General features: G+C 41.7%; 1 protein-coding gene across 4 annotated transcripts in view; it reads right to left on the bottom strand.

The window, feature by feature from the left end:
* Positions 1-2,250: 2,250 nt before the first annotated feature.
* The window catches only part of LOC122787576 (apoptosis-inducing factor 3-like), a 1,199,414-nt gene continuing 1,178,177 nt past the window's right edge, over positions 2,251-23,487 (bottom strand). For all 4 annotated transcript variants that reach the window (XM_044054360.1, XM_044054361.1, XM_044054359.1 and 1 more), the window contains one exon: positions 2,251-5,390. In XM_044054360.1, coding sequence (XP_043910295.1) covers positions 5,354-5,390 — 37 coding nt within the window. In that variant the 3' untranslated portion in view covers positions 2,251-5,353. The remainder of the gene's footprint in view (positions 5,391-23,487) is intronic.

The raw sequence follows: 23,487 nt of genomic DNA, 5'->3' as shown, positions 1-23,487 counted from the left end.
TGGATCCCGTTTGAATGACACCAGAAGCTTAGCCAATTGTTGAAGTCAAGGATTTTGTCCTTATACTGTGGTATCATTCTGGGAGAAGGCAGGATGCTACTCAGGGGCTAGGGTTATACCTGCCTGGGCCACATGATCCGACAACTCTTCCATGTCTCTTTTCATGTAGTCCAGGGAGGTATGTCTCAAGTTATTCACTCCAACATGGACAATGACAGAGTCATATTTGTATTTGTTATGTAGTGACTTGAGTGCATGCATTATGTGGCAGATCCTGGCACCAGACAGGCAGCTAACTGTAATTTTCTCCTTGTTCAGCCTGGTGAGTGGGACATCAGTGTGCCTGACTATAGAGTCACCTATGACTAAAGTGTCGGGTACATTGTCTTGCCTTAGGGGTTGTTGTTGGGTGGCACACTGGTGTTGTGAGCTATGTGACACTTTGGTTGTGATTGGTGTTTGTTTGCATTTCAGCTTCGGAGGTCCATGCTGCTTGGGCAGGTTACTGTTAAGGACTTCCATACATATGAGGGTTTAGTGTTGCTATGTGAGGGTGTTGGTGGTGTGGGTTTAGAAGGGCTATGTGTTGCTTGAGATGTAGTGTGGGTGTTAACCTTCTCCTCGACTGTCTAGTACAATCTTGGGTGGAGAGAGCTTTCCTTCCAATTTGGTCTGTAAGTGCATCTCTCACAGGTTGTAGTGTCGAGTGGTAGGAGGAGAGCATTGTCTGTGTACATGAGGCAATTGCTGCATTGCCCCAGTATGCCCAGATTCACCAGGTGGACAGGAGAAATCACTGGAAGCTGACCGCTGGGCATGCCTGCTTTGGTGCTTTTTTTTTGTAAAGTACAAGAGCTGTTTTCCCTTACCTTATCAAGGTATTTTGCAATTATAGGCTGTTTAGTGCCTATGATTAATTTCTCCTTATTAACAAGGAGAGTTGAGTGCTTGTATCAGTTTACGGCTTCCTAGTACTTTCCATCAGGTTTTAGAACAAGTGCTAGTTACAGGGATGCTTAAAGGTAAGATGAAAAAAATGGTTTATCCTAAACACTGCAGTGTGCACTATAGGAGCTAGATGTGAAAGTAGGTAACTTATGTTTTACCTGTCTAAAATGTTAAAGTTTTAGTGGAGAGTCACTATTTTTAAAACAGCAAGATAGATTGAAAGGGGGTGGTCACTTTTGTATTCTGGTACTATGGAATACAGTAGGATTGCCAATAAATTTAAATAGTTGAAGGGGAGTGATTTCACAAAATGATAATTTTGCGCTTGCTCACACAAGCCAGTAAAAGCAGAGAGGAAATGAGATATATGGACAAATTAACATAAGGGGCAGGCAACTAGAAATACAGTGGTGTTTAAGAACACAACAGTAACCGGGTGGGAGGGTGGGGGAAAAAACTTCTGCCTGACTCACGAGACACAGCTGTGGTCTCTTTTCAAGTTTTAATATGCAGTTAAAAGCAGAATACAAGTAAAACACAAGGTAAAGAAAACAAATAACAGTATTCAAAATAGGAAACAGCAATAAAGTAATACAAAATACAACACATAAAAAGCAAACTAACCTTTCCCTCACAGCAAAGTGTAGCAGAGTCTGGGTTAGCCTTTCTAGTAACTACAGCCATTAAAGTCTAAGATCCTCTTTTCAGGAAGATCCATTCTCATTAATAGCCAAATCCATGATAAATAGACTATCTCAAGGAGTTAAAAAGGAATATGAAGTATGACTGTTGTACAGAACCACTAAATTAAAACGTGTATGGAATTAATTACATAGTACTGTACATTCTCAGTCACCCAAAAAGAATCGTGGAAAAATGAGTTAGGATAGTGGCTTTTTGACCAGTCATAAAAATTTTGCTGTATATTGTACTTCATAAACCCGTCCCTTCCTTGCACATGAAACCCAAGAAGGTGACCTTACAAGCTGCAAATTAAACCTGTTTTTTTTTTTTTTGCTAAATAAAATATTTAATGTAATATTTGTGACGCAATCAAAGAAAATGGGTGGGTTATGGATTAGTGGTAGATTCATCTGTACCCACAATTATTGTACACAACTGTTCACAGAAAAAGGGAACTCTTAGTGAAGTTGCTGCTTCAATACAACTCTATGCATGCTGCAAGACATTTTGAAATCACAGTATTTACAGTTTAAGAAACTTCAATTTGCAATCAGGCTTCTTTTAGTAAGTGGATCAAAAGATTCAGTGACCTGAAAATAATGCACACGGAAAAGGTAATGGTATACTTCCAGTTTCTCATTTAATTGCAAGTGAATTAAATAACATTTCTTTGTTACGTCTACTAATTTTGCATACTCAAATGTGTCACCCTGCATTTTATCTGTGTGTGCTGAAATGGAAAATGGGATTGTCTGACTCCAATACAATCCACCTGCTCTTGTTCTTGCAGTACTCCAATCAGCATACAGAAAAAAAAGAAATTAAGTGACTTGCTCTCAAACTAATTACAGGACAAGAAATGGAATGAAATACAGACCTCTATAGAGTGTTGCATACATATGTACAGAGATTCACATTTAGCTTTTAAAAGAACTGTACAGTTTTCTGGTGACAAGTTGCATTTGAAAATTAAAAAGAAATGCATCACAAAATATCTGTACATATTTCAGGCAATCATCTAAAACATGACACATCCTTCATCTCTTTAAGAATAGCTCAGTAAACAATGTTTCTACCCTCTGCAGATTCTCAAGTGTTAGACATCACAACTGTCTCCTTATCCTGGGTCACTGGATGTACTGCACATAAAATAACATGGCATTCTCTTTACCTGGGCCCCTACACCACAACAATGTCCTTTTATCATGTGGCACAGATGTGTTGAACATGAAGTAACAACACTCCCCTTTTACCTAGGCTCCCACTACCATGCCCTTTTTACCATGTGACCCAGCTGTCTTACACATACAGTGACACAACACAACCTTTTTACCTACACTTCTACTTCACAACTATCCTTTTAGCCTCCACCCAGTAGGACTGCACAAGTAATATGACATCCCTTTTCACCTAGGCTTTTGTCCCAGTATTACATCCTTTTATCATCTGACCCAACTGTGCTGCACAAAAGGTAACATGACACCACCTGTTTAAAAAGGCAAAGAACATTTTGGGTAAAACTAATAATGAATAACAACATTATATTGCATTGGGATGTCTTTAGAAAATATTGCTGGATTTGCTTTCTAATAGACCACTGTCCACAGATCCTAACAAATCAGTGAAATAATGAATATTAGATGTCACATACTTTACAAAACAAATGGAAGCAGACAGAATGCAATGATTTAGACTTATATATGACGTGAAAATTGGTGACACGTCTTTTTGGACCGTTCAAACTAGGAAAATTTAAGGGAACATTTTGCGGTATTATAAATGACCTGGCGATATAAATCTTGAGAGCTCAATTATGATGTTCCTTCATTCACTGGATGTGGAGTTGAAGATTTCTAGACCTATAAAATTGTTATCTGTTTGTATTTGTTGTTAGCTAAGAAAAACCATTACAAAGAAATGGAAATCAAAATCACAGCCTCGTATTACTGAGGTAGTAAAAATTATGCTGGAATTCAGACAAGTAGTAGTTACTGAAAGCAGGAAAGGGTGAACATGTTATTAGCAAATGGAATTTATTAGACCAGAGTGTGCAGTATTCAAGGATATATCACATTTTTTTCTTGTTGTTAAAGACAATGATCTAGAAAATACTTATGCAAAGATGTATGATAACATGACAAATTAATTGTCCCACTGAATACACTACCATGAGGTTCTGCACTGTAAACTAAATAAAAGGATGGACAGCTAAACACTGTGAGAGCATCATGCAAGAGGATTGCACAGTATATACTTAATGGTACTGATCTTATTGGTAGAAAAGTATTGCATTTGCTCTTTTTTTCCATTTTAATGTATGTACAGCAAAGAAATGTGATGGTGGTTCTAATGGTTTCCTGTCTTGTTTGTATACGCATGGTCTTTGTTAGAGTTGTTTAATTTCTGTAATTCTAACAGAGGGTATTTCCATCTTTGTATTATAAGCACTGCCTCAATTCACGTATTGGTTGTATTTTGAATTTATTCTTCAAATAGGTGCCTCACTTTTAATTTCTCATGAACACTGGCTATTTCCTTAAAAGATATCAGCAAGAATGCTTAATGGTACTGATCTTATTGGTAGAAAAGTATTGCATTTGCTCTTTTTTTCCATTTTAATGTATGTACAGCAAAGAAATGTGATGGTGGTTCTAATGGTTTCCTGTCTTGTTTGTATACGCATGGTCTTTGTTAGAGTTGTTTAATTTCTGTAATTCTAACAGAGGGTATTTCCATCTTTGTATTATAAGCACTGCCTCAATTCACGTATTGGTTGTATTTTGAATTTATTCTTCAAATAGGTGCCTCACTTTTAATTTCTCATGAACATTGGCTATTTCCTTAAAAGATATCAGCAAGAATGCCATTTTATATGAAAAAGTATAAACCAGCATTTGCAAACAAAACACCAGAAAACAAATTCTTATGTGAGGGCTGAGATTCAACCATTTCCCAAGAAGACAAGTTTAGTCCTGTAGCCCCAAGTCAAAATAATCTACTCTGTGGTAACTGCATTTTGCAGAGAATAGTCCAATGTTACAGTGGACAACTACGACAGATTTAAATCTGATGCATACTTTGGTGACTGGCCCCTTCCACATTTCAGAGGTGTAACTGAACACTCCCATTTTCCATTCCTTTTCAACAAATGTCAAAGGATGCTTAGCTTCTCCTTGTTAAGAATTAAGTAGTGCTGTTGTGGAGAGTCTGGAATAGAAGCGTTGTACACACTTCTATCTCACCTCATCCTTGATATAACATTTCCACTTTTGTTAAGTATTTCTGGTACAACACAGTATTTATTTTTGCAAGTCACTTAAGAGATGCTGACACAAAATCAAGAATAAGCTGTTGCAGATCTATAGCAGTATCACGAGAAATTCATATTCAAGCTGCCCTGAGGCTGTGGAGTTGAATACCACTGCTGTCTTTTGGCAGGCAATGTAACATTATAAAACGAGATCAGCACCTACGAATATTACTGAAGTGGTAGAATGCAACCCCCATGGTGATGGGAGCAAACCCCTATCAAGCGGTCATTCTTTTAGACTTAAATGCTGTCCGTTTTATCAGAGGAAAGTCTGTTAAAGGACACCAACTAAATTCCCTAAATCTTTCCAGGTACTGAATTCATGTTACATAAAACATGTTAACTAATCTACTTTAATCTATGTAATTCTTTAACCACAGATTAGAACAAAGGAAAAAGATAATCCAACACTCAGAAATGTTTTAACCACTTGTCTTCTTCACTGGATCTGAAAAAAGAGAGAGAGCAATAATTTCCATAATATCTTGTCAAATTAAATTGCAAACATTTAATGTAAAGCTGCAGTTTTGAACAAACTTTGTTCTCAATGTTTGATCTGATAACTCCATATTTAGAAAATCTAAATGTACACAGTAGAATCTAGTACAGTAAATGCTTCTTTTAACAAGTCGGATGTTATTCATATTCTGCTCTCTGTCCAATTAAGCACTTCTTCAAGCTTGCAGCTCATATACCTTGCTGATGTTCTTGCAAACATTGTTTGCAGTTAAGACTATACAATAATAGATGCTTACACACATTCCTTAGGTTTTACAGCTGCATCACATGGGACTGCATTATCTTAATTTAAGCACTGAAAAGGCAATCCCACCATCATTTCACCCTTTCTTTCTCAAAAACATTATGACTCTTTCTCTAATGACAATTTTTTAGAATTGCATTTTTCAGCACCTTTCATCTTTCAAAGGATTTCTTATCCTGTTTACTAACGCTTCCACTATGGCCCTACTAAGTAATAACCCTGCAGCTTTCCATGTGGCAGACAAAGTGCTAAAAAGCACTGTAAACATAGTAAGAGGTTTCAACAAAGTCAGCAGAAAAAAGGAGGAAAGCCCTTGAAAACGTATTCTTAGTAAAATGGTGGCAAAGTCTTCACATGGAGAAGATAACTGACCCACTTCTACAAAATGTAAAGCTTCAGCTTGTCCATTCCCAGATATGAACATCTTTGGACAAGTATAAAGGAGACAAAAAGTAAAATAATTCAGGCAAGGACAACTTTCCTGATAACTGCACAATATGTAAGGAAGACCTTAACAAAGCCTAGACACAGCTCTGCTCTCCTACTTTTCACCTGTCATAGGTGGGTATGTCACCCCCAAAGTTCACAGGCACTGGCACTGCCTCTGGTGACTGTGTGTCCTTTCCTCCAGTGGCTACATAATTAAAGATTAAAACAGTACTGGTAAAGAGTACCAGCACTGCATCCTTTAAAGTGTTTGCATGAAGACTCTTCCACATGCTTGAGACCTTGACTATGGAAATTACAAGTCTTCTGCTGTGTTAGTACAGACTGCCATTCTGCCAGCAACATCTGGTGTGAGACCATGTGCTGCTACTCTAGTTCATCATAAATCACTAAACTGGACATCAAAGGCCAGTGACGATCTACATTATATTTAATCCTCCTACTCAGTACACGGCTGCCCAAACGTCAGTGATCATTCCACCCCCTTCATTGCCTTACCTACTGTGGTCTGCTGCAGTTGGCCTCCTGGCAGTGGTTCTATTTTTATTTTACATTTCTTGACCGGGATAGTCTGACTGGATATAGGCCCATTTTCAGCGGAGGCCTGGGGAGAAAAGCTCCAAGATAATAATACACATTGACCATTTAGTAAATGCTAGTTTCAAGCAGATTACAGTCATAAGTAATAACCAGCAGTTAACACATATAGTGCTAACTTATCATAAAGGGCGGCCACGGTGGTGCAGCAGTTAGTGTTGTCGCCTCACAGCAAGAGGTTCTCTGGTTCGATCCTCGGCTGGGGTGCCTTCTGTGTGGAGTCTGCATGTCCTCCCTGTGGTCGGGTGGGTTTCCTCCGGGTGCTCCGGTTTCCTCCCACATCCCAAAGTAGGTGGATTGGACACTCTAAATTGGCCCTAGGCGAGAGTGCGTGCATGTGTGTACCTTCTGTGGAAGGTTGGGCGCCAGGCTGGCAACTTGACACCGTAAAACTCCACTGGCAATCATGAGCAGACAGGTAATTCCGCTGTGGCGACCCCTAACTGGGAAAAGCCGAAAGGAGTAGTAGTAGTAGTACTAACTTATCATAAAACACTTTACAAAACATAACATTATTTTCAAAGTTATATATACACATAACATTACATTCAGGTTTAAGACACATTGAGCAGCATTTATACAATTGACCCTTCCTGAAATGGAGTGGTAGAAAAAAGTTAGAAGTAGCTGAAAGTAAGGCACCTAAGAAATAGAGAGATCACTAGTCTGGGTTAGTGCAAGGACATAACAGATGAGTTTTGAAGTATTTCTTGAGTTTGTTTTTGAATTGAGTTAGTGAGGGTTCTAGGGTCAAGTCAGCTGGGAGTCTGTTCCATGTTTTTCCAACAGAGTTGGCAAACAGAGTTCCCAGCTGAGTAGTTGGATTTGTATGTTTGAACTAGGAGTCTAGTGGATGATCGCAGTGGACGGGTGCTGGTGTAGGGGATAATATTTTTTAGTGCAGGTGTATTATCTGGTTGGTAAAGGACTTTATGTGCCATTATTAGCTGGTTGAACTGCAGTAGGCTAGGCAGTTCAAGCCATCCTAGCCGATTTAGGTTGTGACAGTGGTGTGTCTAGTAGGCTGTGCCAGTAGCAAATCTGGCAATGTGGTTATAGCAGGATGATAGTTTATTAAGACCTGTTTTGTTTAAGTTGGAGAATAGAGGAGAGGCGTAGAGAAGAGTTGATAGTAGATGGGAACGGGCAATTGCAGTTCTAGCAAGTGGTGGGGTAAGGAAAGGTTTGATTCTGTAAAGAGAGCCAACTTTTTATTAATGGTTTTTGATAGTTTGATTGATATGCGCATCAAACTTCAGGTTATCAGCTATGACAACCAGTAGTTTAGTTTGGGCTTCTCGGGAGATGATAGTGCCATTGTTAGCGATTATGTTGAAGGATACCAGGGGGGGTCCTGCATGTGGGGGAGAAGAGGAGCAGCTTAGTTTTGTTAGGATTTAGGATTAGATGTTGATTGGAGAGCAACTTTTCCACTGTACTGAAGGTATTTTGGGTTAATGTGAATAAAATGGCTGGTGAGGTGTCAGAACAAATCAAGGTGGAGTCATCTGCATACTGAATGCAGGTAGCATCTGGGATGACTGAATGAAGGTCGTTGATAAAGATGGAGAAAAGAAGGGGTCCTAGTATCAAGCCCTGGGGGACTCCTAATGTGATGGGTAGGCGAGATGATAGCTTGTCCTGCCATAGGACTGCCTGTTGCCTTCCCTGCAAGTGGGATTGAAACCACTGGAGTGCATGGTTGTTTAAGGAGAAGGTCTTCAAGGTATTTATAAGCATTTTGTGGTCAACCATGTCAAAAGCCTTGGATAGATCTAGAAAGAGTGCTGAGGATAGTTTGTTATTATTGCGGTTGTGGTTAATGACGTTAGAGAAAGAGAGGAGAGCAGTAGTAGTATTGTGGTGTGGCTTAAAGCCATGCTGAAAGTTGGACAACAGCTTGTTCTGTGTGAGGTAGTGCATGAGCTGTATGTGTATGCACTTCTCCATAATTTTAGCTAGAGGTGACAGAATAGCTATGGGTCTAAAGTTTGACAGTTCAGTGGAACTGCCTCCTTTATGGAGAGGTATGACATGGGAGATTTGCCATATAGTGGGTACAGTAGCTTCAGATATAGCTTTGTTGATCAAGATTGAGATGGGGTATGCTATGGTGTCAGCAGCCTTTTGCAGATAGTCTGCTGAGAGGAGGTCGGCAGCCAGGGTGGTGGGTCTTAGTTTCTTAAGTAGGGCATCAATAAGTTGAGTAGGAACAGGTTGGAAGATAAAGTATGTTTGAGTACTGGGTGTGGCTGCATTAGAATTGGAGCCACTGGGACAGAGTTGGCTGGCTAGAGACTGGATTGTCTCTGTGAAGAAGCTGTTGAAGTTATTAGCAATGTCTACTGGGGATTATTGTTGGGAAGCTGAGAGTGGTGGAGTGGCAGTTTGGCTTGGGTGGACTACTTTGTTTATTCCTGCCCAGAACTTTTGAGGTTTGTTTTGGTGTTTTTGCAGTAGATGGTAGTAGTGGTTCTTTTTGTTTAAGGTTGCGGATTTTTTGGTGTCATATCTTAGTTGATCAAGTGGGGCTTTTGTTTTTCAGTAGGTGGCCCATGCTTTGTTTCTGAGTGAAATTTTGGTATCTTTAGAAAGCCGTGGTGCAGTATTAACTTTGGTTCTAATAGAGCGGCTGGGAGCATGGGAGTTAAAAATAGCAAGGAATTTGGTGTTAAAGTATGCTCCTGCTTCATCAAGGGGGAGACTTTTTAGTACTGACCAGCTGCATGCCTTAAGTTCATTTTGAAACTTGGTGAGAATAAAATTCTTGTTGTTTCTTAATGTTCTATAGGTGAGTTGGTAGGAGCAGTCTACTTTGAGCTTCATTACATAGGTGAGACAGTGGTCACTTAGGTCATCAGGCAAAGTGCCTGATTTATAGGATTGAAGATGGGTATTGACGAGTAGCCAGTCTAGGGTACTTTCCTTGTTATTGGGTTTTCCTGTCCTGGTGGGGGAGGTTATGATTTGAGTAAATCCATAGAGGTTTATGTGGGTTGTGGGGGTTTCACAAGAGCAAGTGTTCCAGTCAATGATGAAATCCCCAAGAACAATTGTTTCGTGATGGGTAGTTATTGGATAACCAATATAAGAATTCTTCTAAGGTTTCTGTGTTCCTCCCTGGGGGGAATGTAGACACAAACAATGTTTACATTTTTGTTTTTTATTAATTTGTAGTTTTGAGATAAGAATTTCAGCATTATTGAACTGGGGTGGTTGTTGAGTGTCTACGCTGACAGAAAGGGTAGACTTGTAAAGTATGGCTACCCCACCACCATTTCTGGTGTTACGGTCAAGTCGAAACATACTGTACCCTGGCAGCAGAATCTCATGGTCCCTGGTGCCAGGCTTTAGCCACGTTTCTGTTAAGTGTAATATATCTGGGGAATGAAGAGTCTCCGCAGAGAACATGGGGCATAAAAAGGGCATTGGCCCAGAAGGGAACAATCTCCCTACGACAAAGGAGTCCTTACACATCCAGAAGGAAAAAATGCAGAAGAAAAAGGGGAGACCCTTAGCCAGAAGGGAATCTTAAACAAAAAACAGAACAAACAAGAGGGGGGTTTGGTTTGAAGGAGGAAATACAGCAACAGTGAATCACATCTACTGTTATGGGAATATTTTAAACAATTGTACTATGTCCTTCTGCATGTCCTCCCCACGGTCGAGTAGCGTTCGAAAGACATGCGTGAATGGGCATGCCTTCATTGAAGGCTGGGCGTCGGGCTGGCACCTTGGCACTGTAAAAATCTTCTGACAATCATTAGCAGACCGGAGCTCCGCTGTGGCGACCCCTAACCGAGAAAAGCCGAAAGAAGTAGAATGAACAGCTAAGAGGGCATGCGGGTGCTGAGTTTTGTTATTTATGCTCCTAATGTTTAGATGGCAGGCCAGTAGTGAGTCAGGAGGTCTATCTGTTGGAGCTATGGTGGTAGGGGATATAGCAGGGGGATTAGGATCAACAGGTGGGGATGGACAAAGGTTTGGGTGGATGTCGCCATCCTTTGTGAGGTTGTAGTGTATCCTGAGTATGAGTTTTAAGATTTCGAATAAAGTTTTGTAATAGTGTCTATTTTTAGGACTAGTGTAACTAGGGCTAGTAAGATGGTTGTATTTAGGGGTTAAGGAGGTAGCATGAGGGAAGTGAGTAAGGGTGCATTATTATCTGCTGTAGATGGGATGGATGTTTGGAATTTAGGGTAGTGGAAACCTGGGTGATCTTGACATTTGTAGATGGTTATGAGATATGGGATGAGTAAAAGGGGTAGAAGTAGAGTCAATAAGACTATTTTGGGAGATAGCATACCTATTGAATGAGACTTGAAACTTAGGCAAAAGGAACAGTAGAGTTGGAGGACTGGTGTTATCAGGTTGAGGGTGGTGCTGTTGAGTGACAAGTTATTACTGATTGGTTTAAAAAAGTGGGGTGTGGTCTAGTACCAATAAATGTAGCAGCAGCAGGGGCAGGAGGAATTTGGGGGCAGGGTGGGGTGCGAAGCGAGGGCAAGCAGAGCAGGAATGAACCAGTGCCTGTACTAATTTGTAGCAGTTTAACCTGTACGAGGAAAGAGGGGGTGGGGAAAACAGAAGGCAGTAGGAGTGGTTAGAGGTAAGTTGAATGTAAGGGCCTAAAATCTGCACTCAGCACTTTAATGTTACTTGCACTCAGCACTTAAATTTTACTTATGTTTAGCAGGAAAGACAGACAAACAGTATACAATTTTGAGGATTTTTACAAGGTTTACTTGTTTAAATGTCAGACAAGTAAGTAAAACTTTCAAGGGGAATCTATGTCCGAGTGTTACAAAGCCAGAAAGGTACACGGTATATTTGTAAAAATTAGGGTCAGAGAGACAACTGTAAGAGTCAGTGTACTTTAGTTACATGGGAAGGAGGCAAACACTCAAGTAGAAAAGAGCCCTATGGCTGACCAAAATGGCGACTTGCTTAATTACACAGCACTGTAAGAGAAAGCTTAACAAATGTTTTTTATATGTGTAGCCTACTCTGATTAACTGCTGGGAGAAACAGTTTTTGTTGTGGTGGCCAACTGCAATCCTGTAGACACCGTTATGCAGAAGCTGCAGTATGTTAGTGTAGGTAAATGTGAAGTTCAACTAGGAAAAGAGAAAAGCAGAGATTCTAGGGTAAGCATTAAGGCAGCAACAGGCAGTTATTTTATAATAGTACATTCAGAAAGGTTTTGGGGGGGTAAAGTAGCACACTTCAGAATGGACTAGGATTTATAGCTAAGAAACCTAAGCAAGAGAGCAATGCAATAAGTAAACACTTCTCTTTCCCCTATATTATCTGGCTCCATCTAAACATCTGCGCACATGAATGCCCTCTTTGTTCTAGTGATCTTTTGAAAATCTGCCTTCCAAAACAACTTCACGCAACAGTTACGCAAGTGCTGGTTTCCCTTTAGCACATGCTTTACGGACAAGAGAATTTGGATCAGGCATAGGAATGTTCAGTCTCCATTAGTATCTGTAAAATGCCAGGAAGTATTCTTCCTTTCAAGCCAAACAATATGCCATAAGTAAATACAAGATTATTATTTTGCTTCTGTTCTAGTTTTGGTTTTAATGCAGACTCAATAGATGGCGAGAAGCAAGCCAGGTTTCCTGCATCAGCACTTGAAGACTCCCCATTTTTGACATTCTCAGAGCCACAAACAAGAACTGTTGTCATAAAACTCCTCTTCTCCCCAGAAAAGACAGATACATGCCAGGCATGACAGGTTTCATCTCTTGTAGATATAAAAGGACTGATGGCAGCAAATTAGCTACATCCAGGCACTCCAGCTCAGTCTTTAAGAATAAGTTCCATAAAAAACTTTCTCTTTTGTTAAACCATATAGTTGGATTGTGACAGAAGCCACCATTCAAAAAATACCTGACTGCTCAACTGCAGTTTGTATATATACCAGCCAAGAAGTTCATGATACTAGACAGGTACAAGAAATATGTTCATCTCTTCGAAATGTCTGCCAGCCTGGTGCAGAGATACAGATCTCATCCGACACACCTATGCTCCCAAGTTAATTAGCTGCACAGGTAATAGAGTGTGGGTCACAGTCTGTATGTTTGCATGTGCTTACAAACATCATATGAACATGAATAATCTGCCTTATTCAAGTGACATTTGCTTACACCTTCTAATGTTAACTGAAGCATGGGTATAGTCACTTACAACAATGAAGGTGTTGTAAGGCAACTTTCTAGGTCTGGCAAGTAATGGTCTCTGCTGCTACACCTAGCTTTGGCTCAACTGTTTCAAAGAAGACTATAAGGGGGCTTTCATGAATACTAACTTATCAATGAACGTTACTGCTGGAGCTAATCATCAATGATGAAATCAAGCAAACAAAAGAGAAAATAACTTATCATCACACAAAATGTTTTTAACAATAGCATTAGTTTTGTCAATGATGCCCAAATGGCATCCTCACATGTTGCCTGGTTCACTAAAGGTCATGTGACTACCTTCCCTCACAAAGAATCTCTCTTTCTAGGGTTCAGTCCAATGTTCTTGACTCTGGAGCCAATCATGGTCCTTCTTTGTGACAGGTACTTAAAGGCAGGTTTTGCCTACATTCCTTTCTGTATGAGAGGTGGTTAGGGAAACATTTTACCTATATCTTCCTTCACTATGAGAAGTGGATAGGGTACACTCTCTGCCTGCATCTTCCTTCTCTATGAGATTTTATTTAAAGGTATAAGAATGACAGCATCATTTATGACTCCTGGGTGAAAGCAACTGGATTAGCAATGACCACTTTCTGGATTTCAGCCATTCACTGGTCCTGCTTTAAGCCTTGGCAAGAAAGGGAATACAACAGGTGCTGTGGCAGACATTCACCCAAAACTTTCCCAAAAATCTGATCAGAAAAGTATTTTACTTCTGGTTTTTAATATCCCGTCCAGGAAATCGAAGGATACATGTTACACCCTGACATGTTAAAACTCTTCACTGCACAAAAAATAAATAAATAAATAAAAACATTTTACATGGTCTTTCAGTCAGGAAAAGTATCACATAAAACATTTATATTTCTGTACAGAAATCTGTCATTATCATTTACTAACATTATAAGCCAGCTCTAAAAAGCACAGGTCTTTACCCTGACTGCTCCCCAGATGACCTGGTGCAAACATCTGGACTAAGCACAAAAGATGTGAAGTGCACCACTTCTGTTTAACACAAACTGAAACAGCTTTGTTGAACATAACTTGATGGATGACCAGGTACAGATTCCAGCACAGGATAACAGGAGGCACATACACGCCCAAGCGGTGCACAATGGAAGGGTGGGAGCACTAATTTTTACTCTGGCCCATTGTTACAGGAAATATGAAGCTGTTAGCTTTTGCTGTCTCCTAGAAAAAAGGAGAAAGTAAGGTTCCTAATAAATAATACTGTCACTTCTGTGTATCCATAGAAGCAGTTCCCCAGACTGTTGGGGAACAGTATCCCGATGCTTAGTAAGTAGACTTCAGTTTCATAGGAAAGATAATATACAACTCTTTTTTGCTTCTCGATTATTTACAAGCACTTGACTACATCTGTTATACTAATGAGCCATCCGTCTATTTTTATTCCTCATGACAGCCACCCATCCTATTCTCATTCAGCCTAGGAGGAACAACATAAAATGTCATTTTGCTAACTTAGGAATCAATGCAACTACAGCCACATCAAACATCCTCTAGTCTTTGGCCAAGACTTTCAAAACGTGCCCTACAAATCTACAAATACAGTTGTTTAGTCTCTCAGTCATCATAAAATGTTCAGGATATTAAAATACACGGGGAGGGGGGGAGAGACTGAATACTGCAACAATGAAGAGGACATCTATCCTGTGTCCTTCCATATCAATGCTGCAGTATTCTTCAGCTAAGGGACAGTACAAGAATTCAAGATGATGCCTGGGAGTAGGTAGGCAGAGACGAACCCTCCACAAACCCATGCAGGATAGCCCTGGCAAAGCCTATCCTGGCCCTGGAAATAACATTCAACTTGTAATATTTAGTGAAAGTTGACCAAGTAGCAGCCATAAGGATAGAACTGGTATCCTGACCCTAGAAAAAGGCACCAGAGGAGGCAACTCCCTAGCAGAATGTGCCTTACAGGTGAGGAAAGACATTTGCCATGAAAGGAACAAAAGAAATGGCCTTAGAAATCCAGGAGGAGATGGTTTGCTTAGAAACAACTAAACCCAATATTCCAGGATGAAAAGAAACAAAAAGCCGAGATATCTGAACTGTCTATGCAAATCCAAGATGTGAGGAACCTTTCCACTAGCAGACTGCAGAGCAGGAATTTTAAGGGATAATCCATTGGCCACCTTGGGCATAAAAGAAATATTAGTACGAAGAGACACCCTGTCTCTGTGGACAACTAAAAAAGTAGAATAATGTTGAGAACATATGAAGGGAAGCAATATTGAGAAAAGTGTTCGGCAGGAAAAACATCCATAATTGGTCTCCCTGTGCCCTCTTTTTGTGGGACCAAAAATATCTTTGTGGGAGGTATGGCTTGAATGGTGCCCTCAGCTAAAAGAGAGAGAAGAACTTCTGGGAAATGAGAGAGCTGTCCCTGAGGAGGATGGATACCTCAAAAGGGAGGCAGGGACTTCCAAACCAGTATATATCCCTGATGGATAATGGACAGAAGCCAAGAATCTGAAGTGATTTCAAGCCAATTTGGGAGAGACAGGGAAAGGCAGAGGGACAAGGGAACGTGGTTGGCAGGAGGAGGTAGCAAACTGTCACACATAATCAGGCTTGTCCAGAAAAGAAGGTTTCTGGGCATACGAAGTCTGAGTAGACTTAGCAGGAGGCACACTAGAACCCTTCTTGCTCTTGGAAGGAAGTCAAGACTACCTACGAACAAAGGCAGATTTAGAGGGATAATTCCTCTGAAATTTAGGAACAGCAGAAACAAAAAATGCTTCAGTTTCTGTAAGGCTTTGACCTTGTCCTGAATAGCCTTGAAAAGGTCAGCAGCAGCAGATCCAAAAAGGTATTTATTACCCAAAAGAGTATCTAAAAGTTTGGCCTTAATGTCATCAGGCAAAGTCTGTAGATGAAGCCAAGAATAATGCTTCATAACTGAACCAAAGGCAGCAGTTCTGGAAGAGGCATCAGGTGCATCATAGCTGCATTTGATTGAATGGTGGATAACTTGAGCAGCACAGCCGAGTAGGGAAAGTACCAAAGCCTTCCCCCCCCAGAGTCAGGAAAGTCAGAAACTACCTTGGCAGCCTGACAAAGAAGAATCAAAACATCTAATCATATGAGTGCAGTAGTTGATGGCCCTAGAGGACAAAGTGGCAGCAGTGTAAACTTTCATGCCCAGCCTTTCCACTGCCCTACTGTCCTTATCAGAAGGCAACAGCTTGGTGGAGGGCAACAACCTGGATGGCCTGTCAAAGGAGACAGACACTACAAAAGGGTCAGTAGAAGGGCATTTACAAAGAAACTTACACTCCTCAGGCACTTTACAGAACTTGTCCAATTTTTTAGGTTGTGGAGGCTGAGAGTCTGGGGCTACAGAAGCTGCCGAAAAAGTATCCAGAAGGGCATCCAGAACAATAGGAACAGCAGATGGTTTGAGAGACTCCATCTGTAGGAGCTCATAATACCTTTTTTGAATATCAGACACTTGAGAACAATCCCACTTAAAGTAATCCATCATATGGGTAGTGGTATTCCCAAAGGAGAGTTATTCGAAAGGTAGTCTGGGCTGATGGAGTTGCCCTCATCTGAACCGTACTCAGGGGGAAGGGATTTGGGAACAATAAGCCAATGATTCTTCCAGAGTCCAGATCCTCATCCAATGAATCTAACTCCCTATGCCTCTTCAGTGGAGTGAAAGATCAGGGTGGAGCAAGAGCAGAGACCTCTTGAAGTGGCTTCAAGTCAATCAAACATTAAATAAAATGTGAAATTCTACCATTCACATTTGGGATCCTTCACAATATGCTTTGTTTTCTGTTTCTTCTGCAGCAGGACATCTGCACAAAACATCCTTAGAGGGTCAGACTCTGGACGCAGCTCTATAATGATAGTAGGAATCTCCTCCCTTACTAAGATCTGAGGAATCCCCCCTCCCGCAGTCCTTTGGATATAATTAGCTGAGGTTGCGCCTCAACATCAGGTACAGGTGTTTGAAAAGCATGCGAGAAGAAGCCAGATCTGTGCCAGCTTCCAATGTGGTTGTGACAGCGGAATTTGAAGCAACCATCAGATGGTCCTCCAGGCTTTTACCAGCCTTAAGAGAGACGTCCTAGAAGACTGGACAGCAGACAGATCAGACTAACTTTCTTGGCAGATGGCTGGCCCCCAGGATGGAAAGATTCCACCATATTATCCTGAACTAACAAATTAAGATGTTGGGTGTCTAGGTATATGGGACAAGGAGGAGAGGAAACTGTGGACGGTCTTGGGTACAAATGCCTGGCAGACAGAACACTGCATATGGTCATGAGAAGCACCCAAACAAAAAAAAAATCACTGGTCATGATGGTCTTTATGGGGAATCTACCTCCCAGACTGAAATTTCCCCTTTCTAGTGGACATGAAGACAACAAATGTAGAAGAAAGAAAGAACCCCCCCCCCCCCAGTGGGGTACTTATCTGAAAAAAAAAAGTCTTGGTAACCAGCACAGTAGAAGGGAGTCCAAAGTGATGTTCGACAATGGCATTTGGACTGGGAGCAAAGTAGTTTGGAGTATCTGTGTCCACATGTCACCTTTACTCTCTTCATCATGCATGGGAAGCAAAGGTTTGATGCAGAGTGCCTATAAGAGCTGAAGGCTTTGGCATAATGGCCGTACATTGAACTGTCCTTGGTAGTAAATCTCTTAGGTAAAGAATATTGCAACAGTGATATGGAAGGACATCTGAGACACCTTGCAGGATTAAATGTATTATCCTAACATAGTTTCTCAAGACATTAACTATGCTTAAGTCATGGTTGAGGGCTTGTTCTACATACGACGCAAGTCATTTGCATTTTCGGATTATCTAATGTATGACGTTTAATTGTGTGTGTGAGATCCAATAATTTCCTACTAGATTACTAGACAGCACCACAGCATACTTAAACCACCCAATTAAGTATATCTGGTAATAGGAATATGGCAATTGTTATATCTAGTAATGGAAATATGACAGAATTATCAGTATATACTCTGTTTTACAATCAAGTAGCATGCTTTGTTAACTACATGTAGTTTACTGCGTTTATCTCAGCAAAATCTATTCTGAAATAAACTGCCCCCCCCCCCCCCCACATCTGACATAGATGCACACCTCTTCTGATTCCCGATTCCTATGAATCTTTCCTAGTAGACTGGCCCATTATTTCCTTCTGCAAATGATTTATATACCCAGTAAACTAACCTATTGTATGATTTTAAGTTAACTAGGCTGTTTATGATATCAGACTGTAGTTGTTTTTCTTTCGGCTTTTCCCGGTTAGGGGTCGCCACAGCGGAACTCTGGTCTGCTAATGATTGGCAGTAGATTTTTATAGTGCCGAGGTGCCAGCTCGAAGCCCAGCCTTCAACGAAGGCATGCCCATTCACGCATGTCTTCCAAATGCTACTCGACCGCAGGGAGGACATGCAGACTACACACAGAAGGCGCTCCAGCAGAGAATCGAACAGCAGAACCTCTTGATGTGAGGCAACAATGCTACCGCTGCACCACCGCGGCTTATAGGATATCAGACTGTAGTACAGTATCAAAACCCTATGCTACATATGTGTCTAATGCGTGAACTGTTAACCACTGTTACAAGGCTGAGGAGTCCTCTTTAAAAATGCAGCCAATACTACTCTTTTAAGATTAACTGCTTTAGCTCCCTGCTTGTAACCCCAAGCCTGTTCCATACCTCCGTAAAAATACATAAAGCACTTGAAATCGCTTCCAACACACAAGCACACATGTACAGCATTAAAATTATTCCCTTACCTAACGCTTACTCTAAACCTAGCCCACAAACAGTATCACACACATACTCCTAGCCCTAACACCAATTGACTTACATTTTTACTGAAAAATGCATTTTTTGGGAAAATTAGCTTTTGGTTAAAAAAAAAAAATAATAATAATCTACACACACACACATATACACATTTGCTATTGAAAAGTAGAGAACTGTTACATTGGAAAACAATATCCTGAGACAACTGCACCAAAAGATTATAAGATCAAGGACCACAATGTAGAGCAGATGGACATGCCCCCCCTGCAAGAACCATAGTTCATAGGTTCATACTAGGCTATCTGCCCTAGGGCATTTATAAGCCTAGCCAGAGTATGTTTGGCTTTCGCCACCCATTTTAAATTAATTTTGCTATGCCCTTTTTCGAGGTTAGTATACTGTGCCTCTGTCTAACAGTGACACAGAAGTGATACCCTGGGTAAACCTATGATCTCCCATCCACTCATCAAGACTCCTCTTGAAGAGAATCAATGAGGGACTCTGCCTAACCTGGACTGGGATTTTATTCCATAGTGAAGGGAGCCTCTGGGTTATGAATCTGTCCCTCCAGCATGTCCTATTTATTTCAGTGCTGAGGTTCAAGTCTCTCGGCGTGTAGCTCGATGGGATTTGGATTTTTGAGGTGCAGCATGTCCCTTAATTCGGGTTGGACATGGCCTTATACGTCAGGCACAGGTCACCTCTGAGCAGGTGGTATGCCACTGAGTAGAGCTGGAGTTTCTTTAACCGGGCAGCATATGGCATCTGTTTGAGCCCTTTGATCCTCTTGGTGAGGTACTTTTGGGGTCTTTCCAGTTGCTGCATGTGTTTGGTAAGGTACATCCCAAAAGGGGCATTGTACTCGATTATGGGCCTGATGAGGGATGAGTAAAGAGGCACGATGACCTCCCCTAATCTAGATGTGAACCCCTTCATGATTAGGTGGGCTATATAAAATGTTTTTCTAACCACTTTGGCCACGTGGTTGTCAAATGAGAGATTGCTATCAACTTGGGTCCCCAGGTCCCTAATTACTTCTTCTGTACTTAATGGATTACCACCTATGTGGTAATTTGTGGGCACTTTGTTTTTGCCAAAGGGGATGACTATACACTTTTTGGCGTTTAGCTTGAGGCCATGGTTCTGGCACCAGTTGTCTGTTTCTATGAGGCCCTTTTGGAGGATGCTTGTGTCAGCTGGAGAGTCGATTATGGCGCCCAGTTTGCAATCATCTGCGAACTTGGTCAGCCACAGTCCTTCCGTGTTGGCCTGTACCTCCAATAAATATATACCAAACAAGAGAGGTCCCAGGACTGAGCCTTGTGGGATGCCACTTGTAACTGGTTTGGAGTCTGACATGGCTCCAGCAATTCTAACCATGTGAGTTCTGTCCTTGAGCCAGTTTGCAACCCATCTAGTGACATAGGGGTTTATATTTAAGCTGGTGAGCTTATCTATAATGCCCGAGTAGGGTATTGTATCAAAGGTTTTTGCGAGGTCCAGATAGGCTGTGTGGACCACCTTCCCTTCGTCAATGGCCTTGGTGACTGTTTCAAAGAAGTCAACCAGGTTTAAGAGGCAGGATCTGCCCTTAACAAAGCCGAACTGGGTAGGATCCAGTGTCTGTAGGTCCCCAATATCTTTATTTATGAAGTCCATGATGATCCTTTCCATAGCTTTGCAGACCAAGCTAGTCAGGCTTATGGGGCGATAGTTTCCAGGGTCCGTTGAGGCACCACCTTTGTGGAGAGGGACCACTGTTGCTGTACGCCACTCTTTGGGTACATATCCTGTAGTAAGGCTGAGATTGAACCGTAGTTTTAGGTTTGGGTTTAGCTCTTCTTGGAGTTCATGTAGGGCGCAGCCTGGGACACCGTCTGGTCCCATTGATGCTGTGTTTTTTGCTTTGGAGGGCGGCTCCCACCTGAGCATCTGAGATGTCAGGGGGGCAGCACTCTGCTGGGACAGATATTTGCCCTTTTGGTGGGGAGGGGGGGGGAGACGTTTGCGCTGAACCTGTCAGCTAGGATGTTGGCAATGTCTGTGGGTTCGGTGTATTTTTTGTCATTTTGGACTAATTCTGAGCATATCTGGGAATTCCCACCCAGGTTCCTAACATAACTAAAGAAAGCCTTGTGATTATTCTTAGTGTCCTGTGCAATTTTTCTCTCGAAGCTGGCCTTTGACGATATTATGAGTGCCCTTAGTTTTTTGCTAATACTGATAAGAGATGCCTTCCCTTTTTGGGATTTTGCTCTATCATGTAGTAGCTTCCTCCTTCTATTGTATAGTTTGTTTATGGCTGGGGTCCACCAGACAGGTCATCTGCCTTTGGAGGATTGGGTTTTGGTTTTATTTGGGATTGCATGATCCATGCATTCCTGAAGGTGTTCATAGAATGCATTTAAAGGATTCTGTGGTCTGGGCCGTATTTTCCACAGGCCCGGGGGCTTTGAAGGATTCCACCTCAGTTTTGAGGAGTGTGAAATTTGCTTTAGAGAAGTTTTTCACTGTGGTTTTCTGGGCAGGGGGTGGGGTCGAGATGTGAATATCCAGTGAGATCAGTTTATGGTCTGATCTTACCAGTGAGGGATACACTTCTGGTCTGGAGCATAGAGTCCCCATGTTGGTGATGATCAGGTCCAGTATGTTTTCCCCTCTTGTGGGAGTGGTAACAAGTTGTTTCATAGCATTTGAGTTTATGAATTCTAGGAACCTTTGGGCAAGGGTGTTGGAGCTAGAGTAATGCTCCCAATCTATGTTTGGGTAGTTGAAGTCGCCCAATATAATGGTGTTCGGAGAGACCTTTATATTTTCCAGTGTTCTCAGGAAGGCCGAATGGGGTTCCTGGGTTTGGTGGTCTGTAGCAGGCTATAAACTGGAAGGCAGTTTTACCCACTGTTAGTTGCACATGGATAGTCTCTGATGCTTCGTGCTTTGCCACCAACCTGGAGGTGTGGGTATCTTTGATGAATATCGATATTCCCCCTCCTTTTGTGGTTCGGTCCAAGTTTTGGGGCCGAAAAGCATGGTATGAGGTATAACCTGGTAGTGCTGGGGTGCTCTCGGGAGTCCTGAACCAGGTTTCTGTTACTGCACAGATATCGATGTTCTCCATGCTAAGGAGAGTTTCGAGTGTGTGCATCTTGAGGTTTAGACTTCTGGCGTTGAGTAGCATTACTCTTAGTTTCTTATCCCTTGTGATACCTATGGAGGTGGGTTTGTCTTTTGAGCCTTGCCTAAAAAAGGCACTATGGGGGTAGCAAGAGCCTTTGCCAAAATCCGAAAGCCCAGGGGTGACAGGTGCAAGCCGTCCCTAGCAAAGCATCGTGGCTTGTCGTGCATATCATCCCAAGCTGACAGGCATTGGATCCCCTTTGAATGACACCAATACTTAAGCCAGTTGTTGAAATTGATCATCTTGTCTTCATATTGTGGCATCATTCTTGTTGAGGGTAAGATGCTACTCAAGGTCAGGGTCATACCAGCCTGGGCTACATGCTCAGAGAGCTCCTCTATGTCTCTTTTCATGTAGTCCAGGGAGGTACGTCTCAGGTCATTCACACCAGCATGGACAATGACGGAGTCATATTTGTACTTGCCTTGAAGTGACCTGAGTGCTTGTGTTATGTGGCGGATCCTAGCGCCAGACAGGCTGCTCACCGTGACCTTCTCCTTGTTCAGCCTGGTGAGCGGGACGTCAGTGTGCCTGATGATGGAGTCACCTATTACAAGTGTATCAGGTGTGTTGTTTAGCCTTAAGGGCTGTGACTGTTCGGCACACTGGCTTTGTGAGATATGTGTTGCACGTGTTTTGTTTTGGGGTAGCGGTTGCTTGGGTGTCTGCTTTGGAGATCTCTGCTGCTTAGGCAGATCTTTATTTAGAGCCTCCAAGTATGTTTCTGTGTGATTATGTGTTTGATTTGCTGTCATGGTAGGTCTATGTGAGACTGGAATTGTAGTGAGTGTGGTTTCCTTCTCCTCCTGACTGGTTATGCCAGTACTGAGTTGAGAGAGCTTAGCCTCCAGTTTGGCTATATGGTTGCATCTCTCACATGTGTTGGAATTTGTTGGGAGGAGGAGAGGGTTGTCTGTGTACATGAGGCAGTTGTAACATTGCCTCAAGATTCCCATATTCACCAGCTGGACCAGAGAGGAGATTGACAACTGACCTTTGGACATGCTAGAATAATATTGGGAATTCCTTTATAATTGAAAACAGGGGCCAATGGGGAGCGAGGGTGTAGTGCTTTTAATTTTTAGTGCTGACTTTTAATTGCTTTAGTGAGCAAGTGCCATGTAACAAGTGCAATGTGTTACAGGTAACTTAAATGCAAAAAACGACAAACAGTAACTTTCTTTCAAGCGAAGCAAGGAAATAAGTACAGTAAGCAATGCAGATATCACTAGGGATCCACAGAAGCGCTGAGAAGCCGCGTTTTAGGTGGAATTAGCGTTCCAGGGAAATAACAAGCATACAAACAAAGCTAGATTCAGCAGGCCTGGATCTAGTCTATGCTACAGCAAACAAGGTGTACCAATTTCAGTAAGATACAGTTCAAATATTCAGGCACTATAAACCTTTAACCAGAAATTCCCAGCTCAGAAGGGCAGAGTCCAGCCTCTCCTCCCACAAGAGTGCAGACCACGAACCTTCCTAATGTAAAATAACTGGCCTGAAGCCCAAGTGCTTAAACCAGAGCTAATACACTTTAAGAATAACAGACACTGAGCTCTCAAT

Source organism: Protopterus annectens, chromosome 13.part0, assembly GCF_019279795.1.
Source record: "Protopterus annectens isolate FY-2018-M chromosome 13.part0, PAN1.0, whole genome shotgun sequence".
In the NCBI taxonomy this organism is placed as follows: domain Eukaryota; kingdom Metazoa; phylum Chordata; order Ceratodontiformes; family Protopteridae; genus Protopterus; species Protopterus annectens.
This window is presented reverse-complemented; position numbering and strand designations above follow the sequence as displayed.